The sequence below is a fragment of the Prionailurus viverrinus genome, chromosome F1 (genome assembly GCF_022837055.1).
Source record: "Prionailurus viverrinus isolate Anna chromosome F1, UM_Priviv_1.0, whole genome shotgun sequence".
NCBI lineage: Eukaryota > Metazoa > Chordata > Mammalia > Carnivora > Felidae > Prionailurus > Prionailurus viverrinus.
Genome location: NC_062577.1, coordinates 373,670 through 397,985, shown reverse-complemented (window position 1 = coordinate 397,985; position 24,316 = coordinate 373,670). Strand labels below are relative to the sequence as shown.

At 51.9% G+C, this 24,316-nt stretch overlaps 1 protein-coding gene across 6 annotated transcripts in view; it reads left to right on the top strand.

Moving 5' to 3' along the window:
• The window catches only part of CDC42BPA (CDC42 binding protein kinase alpha), a 323,204-nt gene extending 299,003 nt beyond the window's left edge, over nt 1-24,201 (top strand). For 5 of the 6 annotated variants that reach the window (XM_047839754.1, XM_047839753.1, XM_047839757.1 and 2 more), the window contains 9 exons: nt 24-86; nt 927-1,520; nt 3,347-3,444; nt 6,080-6,164; nt 8,188-8,311; nt 9,030-9,147; nt 15,273-15,390; nt 19,473-19,630; nt 20,105-24,201. In XM_047839754.1, coding sequence (XP_047695710.1) covers nt 24-86; nt 927-1,520; nt 3,347-3,444; nt 6,080-6,164; nt 8,188-8,311; nt 9,030-9,147; nt 15,273-15,390; nt 19,473-19,630; nt 20,105-20,236 — 1,490 coding nt within the window. In that variant the 3' untranslated portion in view covers nt 20,237-24,201. Of the gene's footprint in view, nt 1-23; nt 87-926; nt 1,521-3,346; nt 3,445-6,079; nt 6,165-8,187; nt 8,312-9,029; nt 9,148-12,349; nt 12,533-15,272; nt 15,391-19,472; nt 19,631-20,104 lie in introns of all 6 variants that reach the window. The other variant, XM_047839756.1, reaches the window with a different exon arrangement.
• Nucleotides 24,202-24,316: the final 115 nt, after the last annotated feature.

Genomic DNA, 24,316 nt, shown 5'->3' with positions numbered 1-24,316 from the left:
TTCGTACCTCGTGTCTTCTGTAGACCATGAAAGGATCGCGTTGGGAAATGAAGAAGGGTTATTTGTCGTGCACGTCACGAAAGATGGTAAGAGAAAACTTAATCATTGCGGAGTAACTTTCAACCCTATGTCGTTAGAAAAATTCTAATTTCTAGGAAGAGCGGGATTTGGTCTGATTTATTCTATAATTGAAATTTTCCAGACCTAATTTGATGTGTTGATAAATCAAAAGATAATTTTTGAACTTCTTTAATCCTCCCGAGTTCTTAAACTTTCAAGTGTGTGTTGTGTTTCTTGTGTCCTGATTGAGCACCAGTGCTCCACAAACAGCCTGCACGTCTCAGGACGGGACGTGAACGATACAGCCGGACTTTCTCATTGCTCTGTTAGTGTTAGAAGTAGCCGTCATTCAAGTGTGTGTTCACTGTTGGGAGATTTTCTCCCGCATTTAATACAAAAGAGTTTTTTTTTCCAGGGCCAAATTAAATACCAAGGGAAATAAAAAGGAACCAATTTATCAGTGTCCTATCTTTATATCAAGTGCGATCGTGGGAAGACAACGCATTTAAACTGCATTTGCCGCCCTAGAATATGTTCAGTGAAATAAGTCTTCCCTCAGTTTCTAAAACAGGAGCGCCATGGTGAAGTTCCTGAGAATTTAGTGCCAGTAAAAAGGTTTTTCCTGGAGATGTGGCACGCTTATTCACACAGGGACCCTTTGCCTTACCTCACTGTGGGCGTGTGCTGTCACCTTGTAATGGGTATAATTATCTCCCTCTTTCTCCACATGATTCTGGTCTCTTACTTTTCTGTGTGTGTGTCCGTGTCTTCATTATAAGTTGACCTGTCCTTTTGAGTGTAATTGGGATATAAGTAATCACTAAAACGTCATTCTGCATTTGATTTATTACTGTTCCTTTGCACAGAAATTATCAGAGTCGGTGACAATAAGAAGATCCATCAGATTGAACTCATTCCAAATGATCAGCTTGTTGCTGTGATCTCAGGACGAAATCGTCACGTGCGCCTTTTTCCCATGTCAGCTTTGGACGGACGAGAGACCGATTTTTACAAGCTGGCAGAGACGAAAGGGTGTCAGACCATAACTTCTGGCAAGGTGTGCCACGGAGCTCTCACATGCCTGTGCGTGGCTATGAAAAGGCAGGTCCTCTGTTACGAACTATTTCAGAGCAAGACCCGTCACCGAAAATTTAAGGAAATCCAAGTCCCGTGTAACGTGCAGTGGATGGCGGTCTTCAGCGAACAGCTGTGCGTGGGATTCCAGTCGGGATTCCTGAGATACCCCTTGAATGGAGAAGGGGGTCCGTACAGCATGCTCCACTCAAATGACCACACGCTGTCCTTTATCACACATCAGCCGATGGACGCCATCTGTGCAGTTGAGATCTCCAGTAAGGAGTACCTGCTGTGTTTTAACAGCATCGGGATATACACGGACTGCCAGGGCCGGAGATCCAGACAGCAGGAGCTCATGTGGCCAGCAAATCCCTCCTCTTGCTGTAAGAGTCTCTTACTTTTGGCTGTTTGCCCTCTGCGTCTCTTTCCTTTTCCGTCAGCCTCGTTTCCTAGATATATTCACTCTTAATACCGGCTTGTTTTTCTAAGTCCGCCTTAAGGTTTTGCCTAAGTATTAATTGTGTCGTTTGTGCAAAGTGACTCTCCGTAGTTAGTTAGACCTAGGCCAGCAGGGCTGACCTTAACTTGTCCGGAGTTGAAGCTGATCTTTCTGTGGAATATTTTACTTAGCTGGCTTTTTAACCCATGTGGTCTCTTGAAGTACCTCTAAGCAGTTATCTTCACGGTCCCCCCAAATACAGTGCTTGTGAGCATTAACAGCTCCTGAGACTTACCCTGGAGAAGCAGTTACTAAGTGAATTATTTAAGCGCTGATGTAAAGGCATAATGCAGCATCTGTAAGAAGTGTTTCTCCGTTTTATAGTTTTGTCTAAATACACGGATATTTAAGATTGCCTGGTGCACTCTTTCAAGAACTCGGAGGACATCAGTGAATTAGTGAATGCGTCACGTGCCATTTCAGCGGCCGAGGGCAGTGCCCTCACGGAGCGCAGAGTGGGGTAGGCAGGACCCCTGCGGCCGAGACGCGGCAGCGGGTTGTGGTCGCCCTGTGGCGGATGCGTGGGGTTCCCCAGCCGCACGCGCAGGGGTACCTGACCCCCGATGCTTTGTCCTCAGTGGACGCCACTTGAGCGTGTGTGAGTGCTGAACCAGGGAACCGGGGAAAGCTCGAGCGTGCGGCGAATCCAGGAAATAGAGCGAGATCCCCACGGAGGCCAGACAGGGCGGCTCTCAGAACACGGGGTGGGGGGAGCACTGGGGACAGGAGGCGTGAAACCCCTTCCGCTGGCCCCCGTGAGGAGGGATGGTGGACGGAGACCGTCAGGCCTAGAGGTTCAGTGGGAGAAGAGTTAGGAGGCTGGTGTGCTTGTTACAGAAGAGTGAGAGAGTCTAGAAAAGAAAAAAGAAAAAAATCCTTCTAATCCTACCCACCCAGCCCTACCTATTCTTAAAGTCTTGTTTCTTCTACACTATGTACTTGTACCTGTGGTGTCGTATGCAGAATAAAGGCTGTCTCGTAACCTAGTCGGGTAACGAGGCAAAGTATTACTTCCGTGCGGAGTCAGAGTGAGAGCATCCGGGTCGTACGGGTAGCGTGGGCGGTAATTCGATTCGTGACCCCGTCTTAGGGAGATCGTCTCCTCCCTCTGCTCGTGTCACTGTCGATGCTGGTTCGCTGTCAGTAGCTTAACTGGTTTAGGAATCGGGTACTTCAAACGTGACGTGAGGACGTCCCTTTATGGAACTAGCATTGGACAAGGGAGCGTTTCGCCCTCGGCATAAGCCGAATGAATCCTCCTGTCCTGTAGCTGCCGTCTCACCCGACCCGTAGCGTCTCCACTGCTCGTTTATGATTTATATCCTGTTCCCAAATGATTGGATGCGGCTACTGCATGACCACAGTAGGATTCGGGTGGGATTCTGTTCCACAGTTATGTAGCATAGACCTTTCAGAATGTTTTGCGTTGAAGAGTTAGAGAAGTGCGGGGCGCCTGGGTGGCTCGGTCGGTGAAGCGTGCCGCTCTTAGTGGCAGCTCAGATCGTGATCTCAGAGTCGTGAGATCGAGCCCCTCCTGGGAGTCTGCCCTGAGCACAGAGCCTGCTGAAGATTCTCTCCCTCTCTCGCTGCCCTCCCAGGCTTGCGTGCACGTGCATTCGTGCTCGCTCTCACTCTCTCGCTTTAGAGAGAGAGAGAGAGCCAGAGCAAGAGAGAAGTAATTAGCCACTGTCCCTCCTTCCCTTCTCGCAGGCTACAATGCACCGTATCTCTCCGTGTACAGTGAAAACGCAGTTGACATCTTCGATGTGAACTCCATGGAATGGATTCAGACTCTCCCACTCAAAAAGGTAATTTAACGCCAAAAATGGGCTAGCAAACTGATGAGTGGAGTGAACCACTGATGGGACCAGTTAGCTCCTTTTCGCTAATCGAGCGTTTTCTGGCAGTTGGTAATTTGGGATTCTGCTAAGAGAAAAAAAGTAGAAGCAGAAGTCAAGCTGGTTAATTTTATGAGTAGCTCAACACCATAGTATTTTTATCACATTCAGTGTCACCGTGTTTCGCTGCGTCATCGTGAGAGCATCGTGGTAACGAGAGACTGGAGCGGACCCTCCACCTCGCACGTGGGTCCGTCCCCTGCTTCAGGAGCTGGGGGGGGGGGGGGGGGGACCTGTCATTCTTCCTTGTGGCTGTCATTCACATTGTGGCGTGCAGGTGGTAATCCTGTGAGACAGACCCCACGGGCTGGAAAAGTGACTAAACTGAGAGCCCAAATGTGTGTAAATATCTCGTTAAAAAAATAAAGGTGTTTATGCTCTCATAAAACATGATTTTCCCTGTGACAACAGAGAATTTTTACAAGCATGCAACAACTGTTCTGTGTGGGTGAGGAGTAAGTTTCACATAGACGTGCGTAGCTTGCGTCGTCCGCTGGGGGCAGGGTTTGGGGGGGGGGGGGGGGACGAGAAAGTAGCCAAGGTCAGATTTCAAGGTCTGCCCCAATGCCTAAGGACATCAGCCGTGAAAACTCTTGGAAATACTCCCACTTCAGGGAAAGCACCCAAAATATGGCCCTCTGGTTTGCATTTGGGGGCTAATTACATTTATTTTCCATTTTATCATGTAAATCATATAGTATATATGAAAGAATAGGAGCTTTGTGAAGCATGATAATTATTAACAGCTCACTCAGGGCCAGAACATCCCTGCCTCTACCTGCGTACCTGTCCCTTATCCCACCCCCCAGCCCCTCTCCAGAGGAAATCACTATCCTGAATGTTGCCTGTATCATCCCTTTGCTTTTCTTAAAATACAGATTTTTTTTTTGGCATATTTAAATATTCCTAAACACTTGTTTGGTTTTGTATTGTTCAGTTCTGTCTGCCTTTGAGCTTTATGAAAATGTTACACTGTGTGTTCTCTGCCTTCCTTCCTTCATGCATATTCCAGGGTCCGTCTGTGTGATTACGTGTGCTGTAAATAGTGCATCGTTTTTCACCACTATAAAATATCCTTTTGAGTGACTAGATCAGTTCATTCCTCCATCGTCTGATTGGCAGACACATGAATTATTTTCCAGGTTTTGCTACTGTGAACACCGATGCCTGTGTTTCTCTAAGTCACGTGTCCAGGAGTGGGATTGATGGGGCACGGGGAACACAGGGGTTCAGCTTTACAAGATAGTGTCAGATTCTTTTCCAGAGTAATTGTACCAGCTCATCCTCCCCCCAGCAGTAACCAGAGTGCCTCCTCACCCACATCTTCCCTGACCTTGCCATTCTCAGTATTCGTAGTTTTATAACCTTTATAAATGGTTATGACATGCTGTCTCACTGAAGCATTAATTTGCACATCCCCAATTAACTGTGTTGTTGAGAATCTTTTGTATGTTTATTCGTTCTTAAATTCTGTGAAATACCTACTTATGCTTTTCGCTCGTTTTTCTGTTTGTTCTTCCTTATTAATTTATTGAAATTTTTTATATATTGTAAATACTGGGAAAGGGATGGGGTAAATCTTTTCTATTCGTGACCTAGTTTTATGGTGTATTTTGCCAAGCATATATTTTGATAAAATAATGATAAATTGTATTATTTTGCTAAAAACTTACTGTTCTAAATTTTAATGTCATCATGTTTTTTCTGTTAAGAAACTCTTTCCTAACTCAAGGTCATAAAGATATGATCTGTATTTTATTCCAAACGTTTGAAAGGTGTGCCTATTACATTAATGTCATGAACCTGTGGAGTTGGGGTGTGTGTGTGTGTGTGTGTGTGTGTGTGTGTGTGTGTGTGGTGTGAGGTGGGGACTCCGTTGCTCTGTGCCACATACATGAGCAGGTGCTCTGTCACCACTTAGTGACAGCACCCCCCCTCCCCAGTGACGCAGTTTCATCCCCATCATATGTGGACATTTAGTTCCACTTCAGGTTCATAAAGTAGCTGTGTTAATATCTTCTTAGTATAAATAGTCACTAATGGCTTTAAAAAGTCAAATTTAAGATTTAAATGTATTTAGGGGTGCCTGGGTGGCTCAATCGGTTGAGCGTCCGACTGCAGCTCAGGTCATGATCTTCTGGTTTGTGAGTTCGAGCCCCGCTTGGGGCTCTGTGCTGGCAGCTCAGAGCCTGGAGCCTGCTTCGGGTTCTGTGTGTGTGTGTGTGTGTGTGTGTGTGTGTGTGTGTGTGTCTCAAAAATAAACATTAAAAATTTTTTTAAAAGATTTAAATGTATTTCTACTTTTTCCCCCAGAATATTCTTTCTTTAGAATGTTGTCATTATAACTTTTTGTTAAAATTACATCATTTTATATGCCTTCCCCATCAGAATTGTTGATTTTCTGAGAGCGTTATATTCTGAAGAGGAAGGATAAATGGAAGGTCTTAATAGGGTGTGCTTTACAAATAGGCCTGAAGTTTTATGGTTCCACTTGAGGGTTTTACTGAAATGCTAATTTTATTTTATTTTTTTATTCTTACCTTAGGTTCGACCCTTAAACAGTGAAGGATCATTAAACCTTTTAGGGTTGGAGACAATTAGATTAATATATTTCAAAAATAAGATGGCAGGTAAGAAAATATAATGTTAATACGATAGCTTCAAAGGAAATACTCTCTCTGAGCTGACTGCCCGGAGATAATAAGTGGCAGAGGCCACATTTAAACCCAGGTTCCTCTTACTCCGAAGTCTGTGACCTTGGCTACTATCATGGTCTCAATATATTCAGTTAAATGTCTGGATAGAAAGTCGTTCTGTCTAATCTAGCTAGGTACACAAAATACTTGTTGCTGACGTACCTGATTTCTCTGGGGAGTCCTGAATTAAGTGCAGAAAGTATGGCTGAAAGCAGTATTTGCTGTACTAGTAATGCTATAAAACCTAACCCAAGTCTATGGCACTGAAATTGTGAAAACTCATGCAGAACTCTGACTGGGGACTTCAGGAGTACATCATCTGCCAGGGCACCCGGGGCCTAGAACTTGGCGAGTGCCCGTGGACGCACCGGCAGGGCCGCCAGAGTCCAGAGGGGGCACGGGGGCCAGAGGGCGCGGGTGGTGTCCACAGTCACGTGGAGGTCGCTCGGCCCCGGAGGGCCCTTGGCTGACAGACTGGTGGTTGTAGCAGAGGTCCTGCCTGGGGACATTCCACCGCGACGGGAGAAGGGAGATTCGGATTTTAGAAATGATTGCCACTCAGCGACGGCTTCGCCACGAAGCTTCTGCACTTGAGCTGTAAGCGTCTCCACCTCCAGGGCCTGTACTTCACTTGTGTCTGTTTCTTAGAGGAAGTCACAATATTCACGTAGGATCGGCTGCACCTGTTCTCACCGTGTGTGGCCGTGATGATCACAGAACGTGTCCGTTTCCCAGTCCACATCTGTAGGATAAAGCCTCTTTCCACTCGTGTTTCCGCATCTTTCCACTCCTCCTCCTGCCCTAGGCTGGACGCGGGGCGGGCTTGGAGAGGGAAAGCCTGGCAGGATTTCAGTACAGGCGTCTTGTCCTCGGGAAGGGGAGGGAGGGGCCCTCGCCTTTTCTCTGGCTGCCTCTGGCCTTCCCGTCTCAGGGCTCAGTGTTGCTGCAGTCCTCCTTCCGGCTGTCCCACGTCCCCCGCTGCCACCGGGACCCAGACCCACCCCGGCCGCACGATTCTCACGTTCCAAAATCGTGTTTCACACGTAGTTAGGAAAGCAAGCTGATGAAGCTGCATTATCAGGATATGAGAAGAATACTGCTTTTCCACTAATCCCCGGCCTTGGCTTGCCCTTTCCCTCGCTTCGGCTTTGTGGGTGTTAAAAATTCTCCAGGTTGGCTTTTCTCCTGTTCCTTAGAGAATGGCGTCCCTCGTGTTGTGTGAACACCGCTGTCTCTCTTATTCCTAGAGCGTGTTCACAAATTTCAGCATGTCCGGGGAGCCCTTGGCGGACGGTTGTTTACTTCTAGGTTATGAACGCTGAAACCGGATGCCAGGTGCATACGATTAAGTATCCTGGCCCACCAAGATCAGAGGGGTAGAAACAGCCACAGAGTCTTGCCTTTAATAAAGGAAGCTGGTGGGAGCCCAGGTTTTTGTCCTTACCCACATCTAGCAGACTGGATCTTACAAAAGGAAATGTTTTATTATGTAAAAAGAATTTTAACGATCATTTACGTGAATACTTTACCATTTATGCCTGATGATTGTGTAGCGTAATGGGAGGAGTTTTTTTTAACACCCTAAGCCATTGGAACCAGTACCTGGAAGGTGAGAGAAGACAGGATAGAGAGATGGGGGGTGGGGAGGGCACAAGGCGACAGGACCCCCAGGCAACTGCATTTTCCTTTTCTTCTGCTAGAATTGTGCCACTGTATGTTTGTAATCAGATAGGAAGTGAAAGTATACTTTGTAAGCTAGGTTTCATCTCGGCGTATCCCTGTGTACATGTGTCCCGTTTGAATTGTTACTTACCGTGAGTATCAACACACACCTTTTAAAAATGCAAGTTGTGTACGTTGGACAACTGATTCCTGTTTGTGCTGTCTTGGAGATTAACGGATAAAAAGCATTTTAGCGCTTCAAAGAACGCCACCGGTCTTTGTCTTCTTTTAACAGAAGGGGATGAGCTGGTGGTTCCCGAAACATCAGATAACAGTCGGAAGCAGATGGTTAGAAATATTAACAACAAGCGACGCTACTCCTTCCGGGTCCCAGAGGACGAGAGGTTGCAGCAGAGGAGGTAGGGGGGCGGGCGGGGCCGTGCCCGTCGTCGGGGCCGCGGGGAGCCTCCGCGGGGCTGGTGGGTGACGGAGCGTTAGTGATTTGGAAGGAAGATGGGGTCTCTGAAAATCTGTCGTCCCTCTGTGGTGTCACACACCACAGTGACGAGCCTGCTTGTCAGTGTGATTTTGATTAACACTCTCCAAAATGATCGCGCTGGATTGAAGCACCGCGTTTGCGCTCGTTTCTCCGTGTGCGTGAAATGCTTGCGGTTTTTAGCGGTTTTTAGAATGCGAGCCTTTGCTCGACGTAAAACAGATCCTAGCTGCGTGTAGCACACGAGCGTGGGCCTGAGAACTTCAGATTAACCGTTCTCTTCGAGAGTAAACAGCCAGTGGGCTGGTAACATTTCCAGTTACGGGTAAAAACATCTCTGAAGTGTTATCAGTGATTTTAAAAGGCCTGCAGAAAATGGCCAGGACTGTCTGTAAAATAGAGCTTTGGCATTTGAGTACTGAGAGAACCCTGTCTGTTTTCCCACCAAAAAGCGTAAGATCTTGTGTTTAAAAGAAAAGCTTCTAAGTTTCAGTTGAGTATATCTTATTGTTAATTCTGTCCTGGCTAAACTTGATTTCACAGTTTTATTTTTGTGAACCAATAAAGGATGCCTCATTGTTTTCTAAAGTTAACGAGATCGAGCCCAGAAAGTGTGTCTAAACGGGTGTTTTATCTTACAGAGAGATGCTGCGAGATCCCGAAATGAGAAATAAATTAATTTCTAACCCAACTAATTTTAACCACATAGCACACATGGGCCCAGGAGATGGGATACAGATCCTAAAAGACCTGCCCATGGTAAGAGAAATGGAGGGCAGACGGGAGCGGGGTTACGAGTGGGCCAGAGGGGGAGAAGACGCGGACGCGTGCGTGCCCACATACGTATGTAGGCTTCACGGGATACGCAAACGTGACGATGAGAGACCGTGTCCCCGTAGCGCTATGTGCGTACGACACGCGGGAGAAAAACACAGCGTCTGGGCATCTGCGAAGAACCAGACAGATCCGGTTCTTAGCTGCGCACCCCGTAAACTTGCCCCGCATCCAGTTGCTGATGGAGCACACTGCCGGGTCGGGAGAGGATCTGCACCGGGATCCAGAACTCGCTCACCAAACGCTGACGTTTCGCTCAGCTTCGGCAGTTCCATACAGATATTCGGCCTTTCCCACCTGCACAGAACCACGTCAGCCCGGTCGTTAACGGCCACACCTGTTGCCCGGTTGGGCAACCGAGTCTCTTTCCTTTCCCCGATTACACACGTGTTGCCTGGCCCGTCTTCCATACAAAAGTACAACATAGGCAGACTGGTTTGTCACGTGAAGATTGGATTCTTGGACCTGTTATGTTGAAATTAAGGATACTAGTGGAATTAGGAATTTTCCAGGCTCTGTGCATACTTAGCATTTTGGTATCACAGTACCTGAGCAAACTATTAAAACTTCATACGGCCCTTCTGATCACTGGTGGTGGCGTTCAGACTGTGAATCTGGACCCAGGCTCTCTCTGAGGGAGTCTGTCCTCTCGCCACGTTGCCAGCTCTGCTGTGACAGGGGACACGAATATCTTATCACCGACAGGAAAAAAATGCTAGGTGATCTAGTTTAATGTGCCATCAAGCATTCCTTAAGGTGAAGGAGTTTCAGGGGTTCACAAAGTTCCCAAAATATTCCTCTGCTTTGTAGCCTTCCTCCATCAGGTGAAAAGCCAGTTTGCTGATGTTCTAGAAGTTTTTCAGGCCTTCCTACACAGGAGGACTTGGCCATCACACCCCCCGAATAAGCACACGGAATCGAAATAGCAGATTTCAAACACTCTAAGAACTCTCTGTCAGCGCATCATCTCCCATTACCCCCTCAGCACTGCAAGTAAAAGAAATCTCTCTTCATTTTTTTGTTCGAAATAGGGGCTGGTGGTAATGACTGAGCAAAACCAGTTCCGATAGCATTTCCGGGAGATTCTTCCCCGCACCTGACTCCATGACTCGTGGCCTTCCGTGCTGGTCACGTATTCCCATCAGACCTCTTCATTTTAGCGTTTGTCGTCACTGATTGTGTTAACCCGTGACTGCCTCGTGGGCTCTTTTTGTCACGGACACAGGTGCCTCTTTGTCCTACAGTGCGGTCCAGTTTTTAATGTGTGTTCCGTTCCTTTCTTGCCATGTAAGCACCTTGTGTTTCCAGGACGGAAACTTGGTGCAAATTTTTGAAACCTGTGTCTTAGCCTTATTTTATTTCCACCTGACTTTCTTTTACTAGCCAGGGACATACAAGCTGGGGCTGTTGTAAACGTCCATTTCATCGCCCAGCCAGTAGTTTTAATACACTGTCCCCCAGACCTGGGTTTGTCTTGGGTAGACACTGGGAAAGAACGCAGTAGTGTGCAGGTCTGAAAAAAATTAACGATGATACGTGTACCCGTGTATACACATAAATGTTTGTTGAAAAGCTCGTGATGTTTTAATATGTTCTCAGGTTTTATGTCCTTTCCACTGAGATGGAATTATCTGTATTTAATGAACTATTTCCAAAACTTAAGATGAATTAAATTCATCAACCGTTACCGTGTAAGAACTTCGGGCACCGAAGCCACCTGCCATCCGAGCCAAGAGCAGCGTGCACCCTGGACATTTTTCTGTTTTCACTTCTCATATCAGTACCGCTTTCCTGGGAAATACTTACGAGCTTAGAGAGTTTATTGGAGATCTTTAGAAACTTAGTTCTGTTTCCTTTGTACCAAAATTGATACTGATACAGGGTTGTTTGCCTCCTGAATGTGGAAGAGAGTGTCAGGAGGAGGGAGTCTCTTCTCTCCTGAATCGGATGTGAGCCCTTTACGCACATCTAGCGCGCCGAGGGGAGAAGCGACACAGATGACTTAGAAATACGGACTGCTCCTTGTCATTTCCTTCCGTCATCGTGGGGTGCCGCCAGTAAAGGGCAGGGATTTCTCCCGGTGAACACAAGAGTAATATTCTACCTCCAGAAGATTTATTTTTGGCACACGACCTTTCTTCTGGTTCAGTGACCCCCGAGAGCTCTATTGAGTAGTTATTACATTTACATCAATAGGTTGGTTTTTTTTTTCCTTTTTGGAAATAACTTTAGAAAGTGCTGGTTCACTCACATCTCTAAATTTAAAACAGTGTCTCATAGAGGAGCTCTTTTTTAAGTCTCCATAATCTGTCAGATTTTGTTTAGCAAAGCAAGTTCATCCCGGTTCGGGGGCCTTCTCCCCGCAGTGGTCCGTCCGCCCACCGGCCCCTGGACCACGTGGCCTCAGAGGAAGTGGCCGGGTGCTGAGTGACCGGCCCCACATCCCTCAGAAGCCATTCAACCGGATATGCTAGCGCCTTCGGTTAGAAAAGCTTTTTCTCTATCTTCGCTATTACAGTATTTTATGTTTTTATCAATATGCCCGCCCAGACATGGACGGAATTTTTCCCTTGTTAAAAATGAACCTGACTTTTTGGGTGTCTAAGTGGAGCCGGGTTTGGGCTTCCGGGAGTCACCACCGCTAATGAGGGTCACCGAAACAAGACCGGGGAAAGCAAACACACGTGCAAGTCTGTAAATTCCAGGGAATGGTGTTAGGTCTCTAAAGAAAACAGGCTAGCGGTTCTGATGAGAGGCTGCCTGTGGGTTCGCTCACCTCGAACAATTTCTCGCTCTTTCTGTCCTTACCGATGGTGTGGTTTTGCCAGATTTTGATTCTATCACGTAAGAAAACACGGAACTGAACTCTGAAAGTCCGGTTTCGGTGCACTTGCTGCCGCTAATAAAGGAGAATAATTGTACAAGGTGAACGTTCCAGGAACTGGCAGGAGGATTACAAAATGTAACTTTCTAAGGCCTGAGAGTATTTCCTTAAGGACTCAGTTCTGATGCGAGCCATGTCGATGTCGTGCCTTCCGCATGCGTGCTGTCTGAAATGTCACGTGGAACCAGTGAATCCATTTTCATTACCGTGTTACTTTTTTTCTTCTTCCTGTTGTTTTGATAGCCAGGCCTCCCTTATCCGCCCTCGCTTCACTCCGGCCTCATCTCCTCTCCGATCAACTTTGAGCACATCTATCACATGACTGTTAATTCCGCTGAAAAATTTCTCTCTCCTGATTCCATAAACCCTGAGTATTCCCCGTCTCTACGCTCTGCCCCCGGTACACCCAGCTTTATGACTCTGAGGGTATGGACGGCCGAGTCAGGTGTTAACTACCACTAACCGTGTGCGGACCTCCTGTTCCCAGCTTGATAAGTAACCCGCGGAGGGCGCTTCCTTTTGTGAATGTTCCTTCCTGCTTCTCTCCTGCCAGACCTCTCCCCCTCCCCCTCCCCCTCCTCCTCCTCCTCCTCCTCCAGTTCTGTTTTGTTTCTTCTTTTGAGGAGAAGCATGAAGCCTGGGGAGGATTTCACTTTTATTCTTTAAACAGTATTGGAGGGGTTTTTTGGGGTTTGTGTTTAATAGATGTTCCCATCATGATGTCCCTTTACAGATGCCATCATTAGAAATAGTCCCGTGTGGGTCTTTATTCTGTTAAACTAAACAAGGAGTCCCACAACTTCTGAATTTTTTTTATAGCACATTACCCCAAATCTGGTTCAATTCAGAGAAAATTCTTTCGATTTAGTGAGGTTAATTAAGATCTGTGGTAGGACCAAGCCACAGGCCTCCTATCTACAATAAACCCCGTTTTGAAAAAGCTTAAAAATGTCCCAAGTAAAAATTCTAATAGTATGAACGAGTAACGGGAAAAATTCCAAAAAGAACGTGATCTTACTAGGCTTTCAGATGCTGATACACCTTTAATTCCAACCAGGATCCAAGATCCGACAGCTAAATCAAAGAAAAAAACACAAAGCGTGCAGCATCTATCTGGAAGGAGTGCGCCCCCTGCTGGCGGCCCCTTGGATCCGGCCCCTTGGATGCTGCCTGGCATCTCTGTAGCCGGTGGCCGTTAGTGCGGCTTTCCCATACCTTCCATCAAGAAATACACGCTTAAAAAAAAAAGAAAGAAAGAAATACACGCTTGTGCTAACTTCACAGTAACGTTTTCTCAAGTTAATTTTACAAAGACGACATTCGGGTTCTGTCATGCAAACCCTTGTCCCACAGTGCCCTCTGACTCAGAGAAACAGTCACATCCATTTTTTATTCGCATAGAAAACCGTAGGGTGACAAGTTTCTTTTTGTACTTTTGTTTGCATTGTACAGTTACTCTAAATTATAATGTTTGAAATGTCACTGTCATTAAGCTATAATGTCATGTAAATATCTTATTTGACAAACTAGAAGATGAACTGTGGTTAAAAAACATCAGCCTTAGGTTGCTTGTCAGCAGTCCGCAGGGAGTGGGTTCCAGAAGAATGTTGCACAAACTGACCGGCCAAGAATTTTTCGTACGAAAGATGACAGAAACGTTGTTTAGGTCAGTCCTCCGCAAGTAGAAACACTGTTGTCGGTGAAAGTCTTCCCTAATCCAAAGAGTATTTGCACATGAAAAAAGACCGGTAGCTCAGGTCTCTGTCCTAGAATGAAAGTGAACTCGAAATGACTGAACCATAAACTTTTTTTGTGGGATTGTGTTTTTTTTCTCACAAAACGTGTCTTCCGTGTGTCAGTCTTTTGTGACTTCAGCATTCGGTGTGACTGCACACCTGGTATGTTTTTCCAGGCTTGATTTTTGCCACTTACTCCAGGCTAGGCCTGTTCCGTAGGAAAGGACGGCCCCAAGGTATCTTGAGGTTTCTAGCAGAAGCAGTAAACACGTAAAGGTTGAAACTGATTCTCCCACCTCTCGGTCCTTCCTTTGCTGCCTCGTGTGCACGTCACTGGCGTCTAGAGGTTTGCTTCTGTGTGCGCGAATGTTAAAACGCTGGCCCTGCTTCCGCTGGGTTTTATTTTCTTAGAGAAAAAAAGGTAAAGCGTTTGCTTCGAACAGATAACACACTAAGAATTAAATGGACTTTGCAGATTGGGTACGCGAACCAAAACGGCGGCGGTTGAGTCTGGGGCCGGCCAGCCAACCGACTTCCAGTGTGTGTGGCTCCGTGACTCGAAGCTCCTCACGCCACATCAACGTGTTGCCCGATTGCTGAGACTTGCGCCCGGTGTTAGTGGTTTTGACGTTAACCTTCCCTCAGGTGTCAGCCCCGACACCTCTCCAGTTCTCAAACGTCCGGGTCCCTTGAGGCGGCCAAGGGCTCTGGGTGCTCGGCCGAGTTCAGATGGCCCGCCCCTCACGCCGCCTCTCTGGCCGCGTATGACTTTTCAGAGCACCCGTTGGCCCACTTTAATACCTGGGACCCCAAAATCATTCCATAAGTTGATGGAGAATCTTGTAAACCGGTGTCCCCGAGTCAGAGCACTTCGCCCCGGCCGCAGTGGTTTCAGGCGTGCTGTCCGTGACTCCTGGCCCCGCTCTGTCAGCACGCCAGGGTGTGGGGATGTGCACGTGCCCGTCCCCTACCACGCGGGAAAGCACGCACTTGAGAAAAATCTACCCTTGAGTGACCTGGCTCCACGTGGGCTCGCTCCATTCAGCTAGTGCAGTCCCGCCAATCAAAGTCGCCGACGTAGCAAAACCTCCGTTTCGGGCGTCTGCAAATGTCCATATAATTCTGCACCGCACTGTCACTTCTAACCATGTAACTTCTACTTACTGTTCTCACAACAAAAAGAATTCTTATTTGCCGATAACCGTTTCCATAAGCACAAGGACGAGCACTTACCCTCGATTGGGGGGAGGTCGGCTTCCATTAGGGGTTAGTACTCCTGTGGGCAGGAGGGATCATAGAATCGGGTCCTTGTTCTGTGTCACCCCAGGTCAAGATCATTTATTTGTTACAGTTAGAGTGAAAATTAGACGTCTCCGCAGAAAATCACTTTCTCTCCAGCTGAAGAATTTTTCTTTCTGTTTTGTTTTCAGAACCCTCGGCCCCAGGAGAGTCGGACCGTGTTCAGTGGCTCGGTCAGTATTCCGTCTATCACCAAATCCCGCCCTGAACCCGGTCGCTCCATGAGCGCCAGCAGCGGCCTGTCAGCAAGTAAGTGCTGCCCGGGAAGCCCCGGGCCCCCCCCTGCTCTTCCCTCTCCCACGGTGCACGCGCCCCTGCCTCAGGCCTGCTGGGTGGGTCTCGTTAGCACAGGGGCACCTGTTAGGAGAACGATCATGGGGTCCTTTGTGAGCCCACAGTGCATCCGGGAGACAGGCAGACACATAATAGTACCAGTTGTGGTGACAGGTGCTCCGAAGGAAGTGAACAGGACCCCCCTCAGAGAGTGACGAGGGGGAGCCCAAGGTCACGGGCCTTCCCTAGGGGTAGGGCCGCATCTGAGTCCTGTTTGACTGAGAGAAGGCCAGGGTGGCCACCTGTTGGGGGTCGGGGAGTGACCCAAAAACTAAAGCACAGGAGGTAGCAAGGTCAGATCAGGGACTTGCGGAGCAAGCTAGGACGTTGTTGTCTTATTAGAAACCAAGGACCTTTACCTAGTTTACATTCTTAAGAAGATCCGTCCACCTGCCAGAGGGAGCAGGCAGGGCCACAGGCAGGGGTGCAGGCATGATCCTGGGGGGCTCTCGGCGCTGCCTGGGGCTCACAGGGGAGAGGAGGAGACCGTTCGGGGACTTAGTTGTGGGAGGTGAGGGGGGAGAGCCACAGGGGTGCCCGGGTTCCAGAGGGGCTGGCAACACATGAGAAAGGAGACCTGGCTCTGTCTCAAAGAGCAGCGTCACAGAAGCAGGCCGACGCTCGTCATGCATCCGGCGAACGGCGCGGGGGCACCGTCCTCTGTGACCTGCTTCCAGGTGGCACTGTCTTCATCGTCAGCCTCTCTCTGCCCTGAGCTGCCATGTGTCCTTCCCGGCGCTTCCGCGGGAACCCAGGGTTCGGTGGGGGTCGGGGCGGCATGTCAGGTGCAGGGGTGCTGAGCGCCGCCTCCTTGGAAACGTGCATGGTGCACAGAGGCGCCGTGTGACCGCCTGTGACCATGACATGTCCCACCAAATTCGCGGGGACCTTCGGTAGTTCCTGGGTCACAAGTGGTCTGCTTGTCTGTCGCTTTCTCAGAAGTAGCACGGGTGGCTGGCGTGGTGGAGGGCGGAGGGGAGGTGGATCGCACTGGGTTCGGCTTCACTTGGGACACGTGTCTGTGGCCTCACGTGCTGGAACGGTAGTTACGTGGGTGGAAGTCGCCGCGGCGGGCGGAAGGTCCCCTCGTTCTCCAGCTCCCGCCGTGGGTGGCTGCGGCCTTGGGGCCCTGACCGTGCGAGGATTGAAGCAAGGATCGTGGGTTTTCTCCTTTCCGAGGGCCCGGTGCGGGGCCCCAGGGCAGCAGTGGCCCCCTGAGTGGCCGGAGGCCCATGTCCCTCACCACGCGGGCCTGTGTCCTCACCCAGAGCAGGTGGCCACAGAGGCAGACGGAGGCGTCAGCCTTTCTATAACCTCCTCTCCGAGGGGACTCGCCGGCCCTGGTCCCCCTGCAGCACTCAGACCCAGCTGGGGGGGGTGGAGGGGACCCTCGGGTGGGGCTTTCCCCCCTTTGTCCCTGTGTCCTGAGACACGGGCCCATGTGTGGCCCTGACCACAGTGAAAACTCCGGCCAGGTGGAAGGGTGACGACCACGTCGCTGTCTTGTTACCAATGGAGGTGAGGCAGTGAATTTCCCGGATAACCGGCTGTGAATTACCAAGATTTGACATGCACACGGCGTCACAACGTTGGTATTTTAGTCCGTGATCCTTCTCCAGACCCTGGGAACCAGAAGTTGTTTCTGCTTTCGGAATCCAGATTCTTTTCAGCACGTTTACATTTTAGAAAGGAACCGATGGTACAACGTGTCACATTCCCGGCAAGATCGGGGCGGCAGCCACAAATAGATGAGCATTTACACCGCCAGACTCGTGGCTGGTCACACCGGAAATACGTGGATAAACGTAGTCGTGTAAACAGAGCTCTGTCGTCGGCTCCGACCAGGCTCGCCACCCTGTGTGTCTCCATCGGCCTTAGGAGACCGTCGCTCCCGGGCTCCTGTGGAATGGGCAGCTGGAGACGGCAGCCGTGAGGCGGAGACGCCAGGAGCCCGGCCGGCCGCCGCCTCAGGGGCGCTGCAGGAGGGGCCTCTGTGCCCACGGGCACCAGTCGGGCGTGGCCTCCTTGAGGTCCTTGTCCAGGAAGCCCCGGGGGGCACCTGCCGTGTCGAGTGCCTCTCACTGGCTTTAAGAAGAGTCCAGCTCATGGGAGAAGTTTCCAGAAGGGCAGGCAGCCAAGAGAGAAATGAGAAGTCATGGAGGACCACGCTGTCCGTCTCCACAGCCAGCCAGACTCAGGGTGGCTTCACGACACAGAGGTGTCAACCACCGTGGCTCCACCCCAGCCCCAGCCCCCCCCCCCCCCCCCGCCCCCCGCAGAAAGGCCTGTCGGCGACCGGGTCACTGGGGAGCCTCAACTCTCCTGAGGTCACCCGAGACAGACACCTCACTGCCCCACCCCCCGGGCATGTGGTCTCAGCCAGCCGGGACCCCGGTCCTCGGACTGTCCCCGGGCCCCTTTTGCTGGTCAACCCAAACAGCCCTGCTTGAATGTTCTCAGACGGGAGTGGCTGAGTGTCACGTTTCCTTGAAAAGCACTTTCCCAAAGTGTGTTCTTCAAAATAGTGTAAGTCACTGAGGGGGCATCGGTTGCTTCCGCTCCCTAACCGATCGCTAGAACGGAAGGAAGGAGCCAGGTAGACAGGGGTGTGGGCCCCGCTGCGCCTGCGCCCGTTTGCACCGCGTCTCCGTGCCCTGAGCGCTCGCTCGTTCCCACAAAAATCCTCTGAGGGAGAAGTTATTATTTGCAAACGAAAACCGAGACTCAGAAAGTTAAAGTAACTCTTTGAGGTCACACAACTTTTTTATATCGAGAGAGAGAGAGAGAGAGAGAGAGAGGGAGGGAGGGAGGGAGGATGGGCGCACAAGCAGGGGGAGGGACAGAGAGGGAGAGAATCTTAAGCAGACCTCACACTCAGTGCAGAGCCCGAGTTGGGACTCGATCCTACGACCCTGGCATCGTGACCTGAGCCAAACTCAAGAGTCAGACGCTCAACCGACTGAGCCCCCAGGCGCTCCAAGGTCACACAGTTAATAAGCAGAGCAACAGAAGCTTCTGGCACTTTGGATCTTCTTTTCAGAATAACAACATTTCGGGAAAGTAACATGCCATGCACTTCCTGTGGCCCTGGGGCAGGCGTGGGGCCCCAGTGAGGTGACCGAAGGGCCCAGGAGAGCCACGTCCGAAAAGTAAGGCGTGCGTCCCTGGTCTCCGGAGAAACAGTGACGATCGGTGCGTGTCTTGTGGGAGCCGCCACTGCACATGTCCGGACGCAGGCGCCCGTCCCCGGGGCGGAAGGACGAGTCTGTGGTTCCCAGCCGGCGTGTGTCCCGGAACCCTCACGAGAGGCTTCGCCCGCTGCCGTATCTGGTGTGCGGTGGGGCCCAGGCGCCGGCATCTTCAGCCCCAGGACGTGTCACTCCGTGCGTGCTCAGCAGTAGTAGCCCTTGCAGGAGGTCGTCACCGGGGCCGCGAGGACGGGCGTCAGCAGGCAGGTTCCTGTTCTGCCACCGAGGACTCCTGGGTTTGGTGGCCGTGAGGTACACGTGCTTGACGCGGTCGTCTCTGACCCTGTTCCCAAAATCTTCGTGTGAAAAACTAAACTGGGATTTGTTACGCCAACAACAGTGCAGAAACCTCAGCACGGTCGTCTTGGACCAGCGGACATGTTTCTGCGCCAAAACTAAAGAATAATGAGAAGCGCTGGGAACTTTAGGTACGAACAACGCCCCGTCTTTCCAGGGGGGATCATCCTTTCCCGCCTCCTGGAGGCGCCTCAGCTCTAAGACCACAGGAGAGCGAGATTTTAGAGACACTCCCTTCCTTCTCGTGTCCAGGCTTTTCTCCCCGGGGAAGAGAATGCTTCTCCTGTGTTCCTTTGCTTTTATGCCGATTCCCCAGCAGTGAGGTGACAGGTGCAGAGGCGTGGCCTTGACCACCGCCCCCTCACCAGGTGGCCCCAGGGCAGGGGTGGCCTGTGTCTCCCCAGTCGGCACACTTGTCCATAAATGAAGTTTCACCCGAGTGATGTCTCGTAGGGTCATCCGCACAGAACGGCAGTGCACTAAAGAGAGAATTCTCTGGAGGGAGCTACAATGCCAAGTGGCCGCCCATGCCCTCCCCGTCGGAGGGCTCCCTGTCTTCCGGAGGCATGGACCAGGGAAGCGACGCCCCGGTCAGGGACTTTGACGGAGAGGTGAGTGCGGGGCGTAGCAGCTGGTGGCAATCCTGGGTCCGAGAGACCCGGGCACTTGGGGCACCTGGGCGGCTCAGTGGGATAAGCCTCCGGCACGTGATCTCAGCTCGGGTCTTGACCTCCGGGTGGCGAGTTCAAGCCCCGCACCGGGCCCCACGCTGGGCTTAAAGCCTGTTTAAAAAAAAAAATAATGACTTGAGAGGGACCCCGGACGGGAGTGGGGCGGGGCCGAGCCAGGCCAGTCCCCGGGGCCACAAACTGCAGTTTTGCTGGGACGTCCTGCTAGCTTTGGCGCGAGAAAGGCCACAGAGAGGACTGGCCGCAGAGAGGTCCTGTGCCCGTGATACGGCTCTTGAGAAGGGGCTTCGTCACTGACGGAGACCAGGCCCACCAGGTTCCTTGCGCGGGGTGGCCGTGGGGAGCCGAAGCCCCCCGGCGCCGTCGCTTCTCACCGCCGTCTTCTCGGGCCTCCAGGACTCGGATTCTCCGAGGCATTCCACTGCCTCCAACAGCTCCAACCTGAGCAGCCCGCCCAGCCCCGCGTCGCCCCGCAAGACCAAGAGCCTCTCCCTGGAGAGCACGGACCGCGGGAGCTGGGACCCGTGAGTGGCCTCGGCGCTCAGAGTGGACGCCGGAGCGGCCTCTCCCCCCACAGCCCCTCCGCGGCCCCGATCTCCGCTTCCCCGCCCCCGCTCCCCAGCCCCTGCCCGGGAGGCCCGGGCCGGGCAGCAGGAGCAGGGTGGGGGTTCTGGAACGCGGACGATGCACCTGCAGCCCCCCTCGCCCCCACTCAGCCCACACCTCCACACCCCCTCGCCCGACAGCAACAACCATAAAGGCAGACTTCCACTGAGCAGCTTCGATGAATATCGATTCCATTTCGTACACTTAGAGTTGCTTTCCATAATAGTCGCCCCCCGCCCCCCCAAAGGTAGCTTGAGTAGACGGATCCCACGGACGGCGCGGTGAGAACTCCAGGCGGACTGGTGTCCTGGGGGAGCCGCACCCTCCCGAGCGGCCGCCCGGCGCCCACGGCGGATGTCGACCCGATCGCCGCCAGTAAATCCGCACTCACTAAAGCAGTGCATATTTTACTACATTACAGAGTTTAAATACGTACACAATGTAGAGGTTAAATACCGAATGTACATAGTAAAAAGAAGCCTCTTGTATTCAACAAAAGATGGAGACGTATATAAGAGAGAGATCATTTAATTTAAAGAAATGTGTTGTTTCTTGTCTGTTTTCCAGCTCAGTACTTTAGAGGGTAGGAAGGCCTTGAGTGTAGACGCTCACAGGCTTGAGGAGTCAGAGCACCCCCCTCCCAACCCCGGCCGGCTCTCACACCGGCAGGGGCCGCAGTCCCGCGGGGGCTTCAGGAAAACCTTCCGGAACTTGGTCTCGCCGCTCTGGGCTGCGGCCCGGCACAGACCTAACCCCGGAAGGTTCTTCAGCAGCAGCGTCGAAAGGCTAATCTCCTTCCAAGACCTGTCCTTTTCCGGCAGCAGGATTCCAGCCACGCTTGTCCTTTCTTACTGTGTTTGGTATCTTCTGCAGATGAGTGTAGAAATGCCGTCTTGTCACGTCCTGAGCCCTTCCGTTGAGAGGACGCGAGGAACGTCACGGCTTCTGAGGGTCCCTAACAAGGTTCAGAGAAGTGCTTTTCTCCTGGGCTACCCCAGTTCCCACTCTACCCCCTGGGCGGAGGGGGGCTCGCGCTCCGCAGAGAAGCCCCAGGAAGGGTGTCGTTACCAATAAAAAACCTCAGATGCAAGGACTTGAACAGCCTTAACCAAATATTCTTCCCCACACCGGGCGGGAGACGGAAACGCGCGGCCCGGGCGCGGGCAGGACGCCGGGGAGCCGCCACCTGGCCCGGCCCGCGTCCCTCCCTGCGCGGCTCAGGCTCCGGTTCCGCCCAGGTGAGCACCTGCCGTTCCGGCCACCGCGAGCCAGTGAAACGCACACCCAGCACAGCCCTGCTTCTTGAGACGTAGTTCGCCAGTTAAGCACATGTGAGCGGAGGGAGAGAGAAATAAAAATATCTCCTGGAAGTAAAGAGAGTGGGTCTCAAAATGTCACTTTTTATCTTAAATTCCTCTGGGAGCTAGAAACGCGATTTATCCTCTCCCTAGACTTCAGCCAACAGGGAACCTGAGTGGCGGTGTGTGAGCACCGTCTCCGCAGGGCGCACCCCTCTCGGCGGAGCCGGGACCGTTTCCAGGTCGATGCTACCCTGAGAGGGCACCGGGAGGTTCCGGAGGGAGGGAGGTTCCCAGTGGCGGCGGCGGGGGGGGGGGGGGGGGGGGGGGGAGGGGAGGGAAGATGTGTTGCAGAAGGGTCTCGGTAGAGGATTTACAAATGACGGGTTTGGTAGTCAAGCGGTCGGCAGGGTGCTTGCGTGGGCAGGGGGGCTGCGGGCGGGCCTCGAGTACTGCGCGGTCCTGAGCTCCTAGATCTTTCTGCTTCGGGGAAAGAGTGGTCGTGTGAAGTGCTCCCGGCTGTCCAGATGTCGAGGATCAGACCTTGAGTTTGCTTGCTGCCCTAGACCGGGTGGCGCTGTGAACCCGGCACTTGGGGGAGAGGAGGCCAGCCGCCTCCCCTCCTCCCCTCCTCCCGGTCCTCCCTTTCCCCTGGCCCTTCCCCTCCCCGCGCGCCGCACCCCCACGCTGAGCCTTTAGCTTATAGCTGTGACAACCACGTGTGAATTTTTGTTGCCTGTAGGTGCTTATTTTTTAAAGGATGCTTTCAGGATCAAAGTACCCCCCTGCCCGAAGCCTGGACCCCACTGCAGTGAGTCATGGCGGGCAGACAGAGCAGAGCGCCCCCTAAGGCTTGGCCCGCAGCCCGGCTCTCAGGGAACTGCACCCCAGCACTTTTTGTTTCCTCCACAGCAGGCTTACAGAGCGGTCCCCGGTGTGACAGATTCTGACAGCAGGGCTTTGCGGGAGCAGCACCGAGGGTGATGGGGGGCGGGGGGGTCCCCGAGATAATGATCCTTCCACTGGGCTTACCCCACTCGAAAGGACAGAGCCGTTGCCAGTTGCCGTCGGAAGCTTCTCGGCATGACCCGGAAAGACCGGGGCGGGTCCCAGGGCAAACGACACGTGCTGTTCATTCGAAGGGATCTGCAGCAGAGACCGCGGCAGCGGCATCGCTGTCCGAAGTCATTTGTCCCGCGGGACCTTTTAAGAACCGGTAGGGCGGCCGGAGCTCGTTTCGCAGTAGGAAGGAAGGGTCGGAGAGGCGCTCGCGGCTGGTCTCTCCGCGTTGGTATTCGGTGCTAGGTCTGTCTGGCCCACCCGTTGTCTACCCTTGACTTCTCACGAATTTCATTGTGCGTGCTTTGGGTATATAAAATTATATGCGTACATGGCTGTTTCTTTTTGCCAAATACAAAAGCCTTCCTCTTCGTCACCTGGTCACGGAAGATTCCCACAGCCCTACGTACGTGGGCGATGCGTGCTCGGTCCCGGGAGCAGTTTGAAGGGCAGGAGCCCGGGCCGGAAGGGCCTGTCCAGTTTCCCACGAAGCCCTCGTACTCAGGCTTCTGGGGAGAATCCGAAATTCCTGTTTGCGGCGACAGTCTGTCACTCCCTGGCTGGCGCTCGGCCCCGCTCGGCCTCCGTGTGGCTAGAGTCACATCTGTGTCGTTAGTGCCACGTGCACTTCGGCAAGAGACCGGTTGCTTTCACGCGGACTCTCAGGTATCACTCAAGGGCCAGAGCAGGCGCCGGCCGGTGTCCTGAACACCCGCCCCCGGGCACAGCAGGGCCGTTCTGGTCACAGACACCGTGGCCCCCTGGCCGGGTGGGGCCCTGGAAACTCCCCACCCGTGTCTGGACGGAGGGGCGCGCTCAGCGGCCAGACAGGGCACAGGCCGGGCGCCTCCGCCCCCAGCGGCCCTGGCCGGGCCCCTGACCCAGCAGGCAAGCTGCACGGTGGTTCATCGAGCTCCCCCTGAAGCCCCTTCCCTTGCTGGGACTCGAACGATCGCTTGAGTCCAGATCTCTGCAGGGTCCCGCCGGGGAAGAGGGCCGGTTCGGCAGGAGGTGTCAGCCATCAGCTGGGGCCAGTGGGCCGAGCCAGCCCTCCTCCCCAGGACGACTGCCACACACGAGCAACCCTGTCGCTCATGGGGCCAATTGACGAAAACAGACCTTGAGATTTCATGAAAACAAAATCTGCCTTTTCATTTGATAGTGTAATATCATTTATTTTATAAATTTTTTAGGGTTTTTTTTCTCATTGTAATATTGTACAGTTTTGCATGGCCTAGGTGTAATCATTTTTTTGTTCAGAATATAATGCGGACAAATGTGTGTATGGAAGGAAAAAGGCTGTTGCGTTGGCCTCTGATCACTCTTGATTTTCTTTGGTTTCATGCCCTCAATGTTTTAGGGAAGTTTCTAAGAGATTCTCTGCTACCAGACAATGGTGTGGATTCTTTTGCACAGAAATACTGAAGGTGGGACAGTCAAAAATGTAACAAGACTCCTCGCCAATATTTTATGTTGGTCTCGATATTAACCAGAATTTGATGTATTGCAATAAAACAGGGAACTGTTGGACTTGACTGTTTCGTCTGTTCTCCCCGACTGAAACGTCTGGGGAGCGGAGGAGAGGTGACTGACCCCTCATCTTACTGGGTCCCGCCTCCGGCCCGTCCCCATCCCCTCCCTGCAG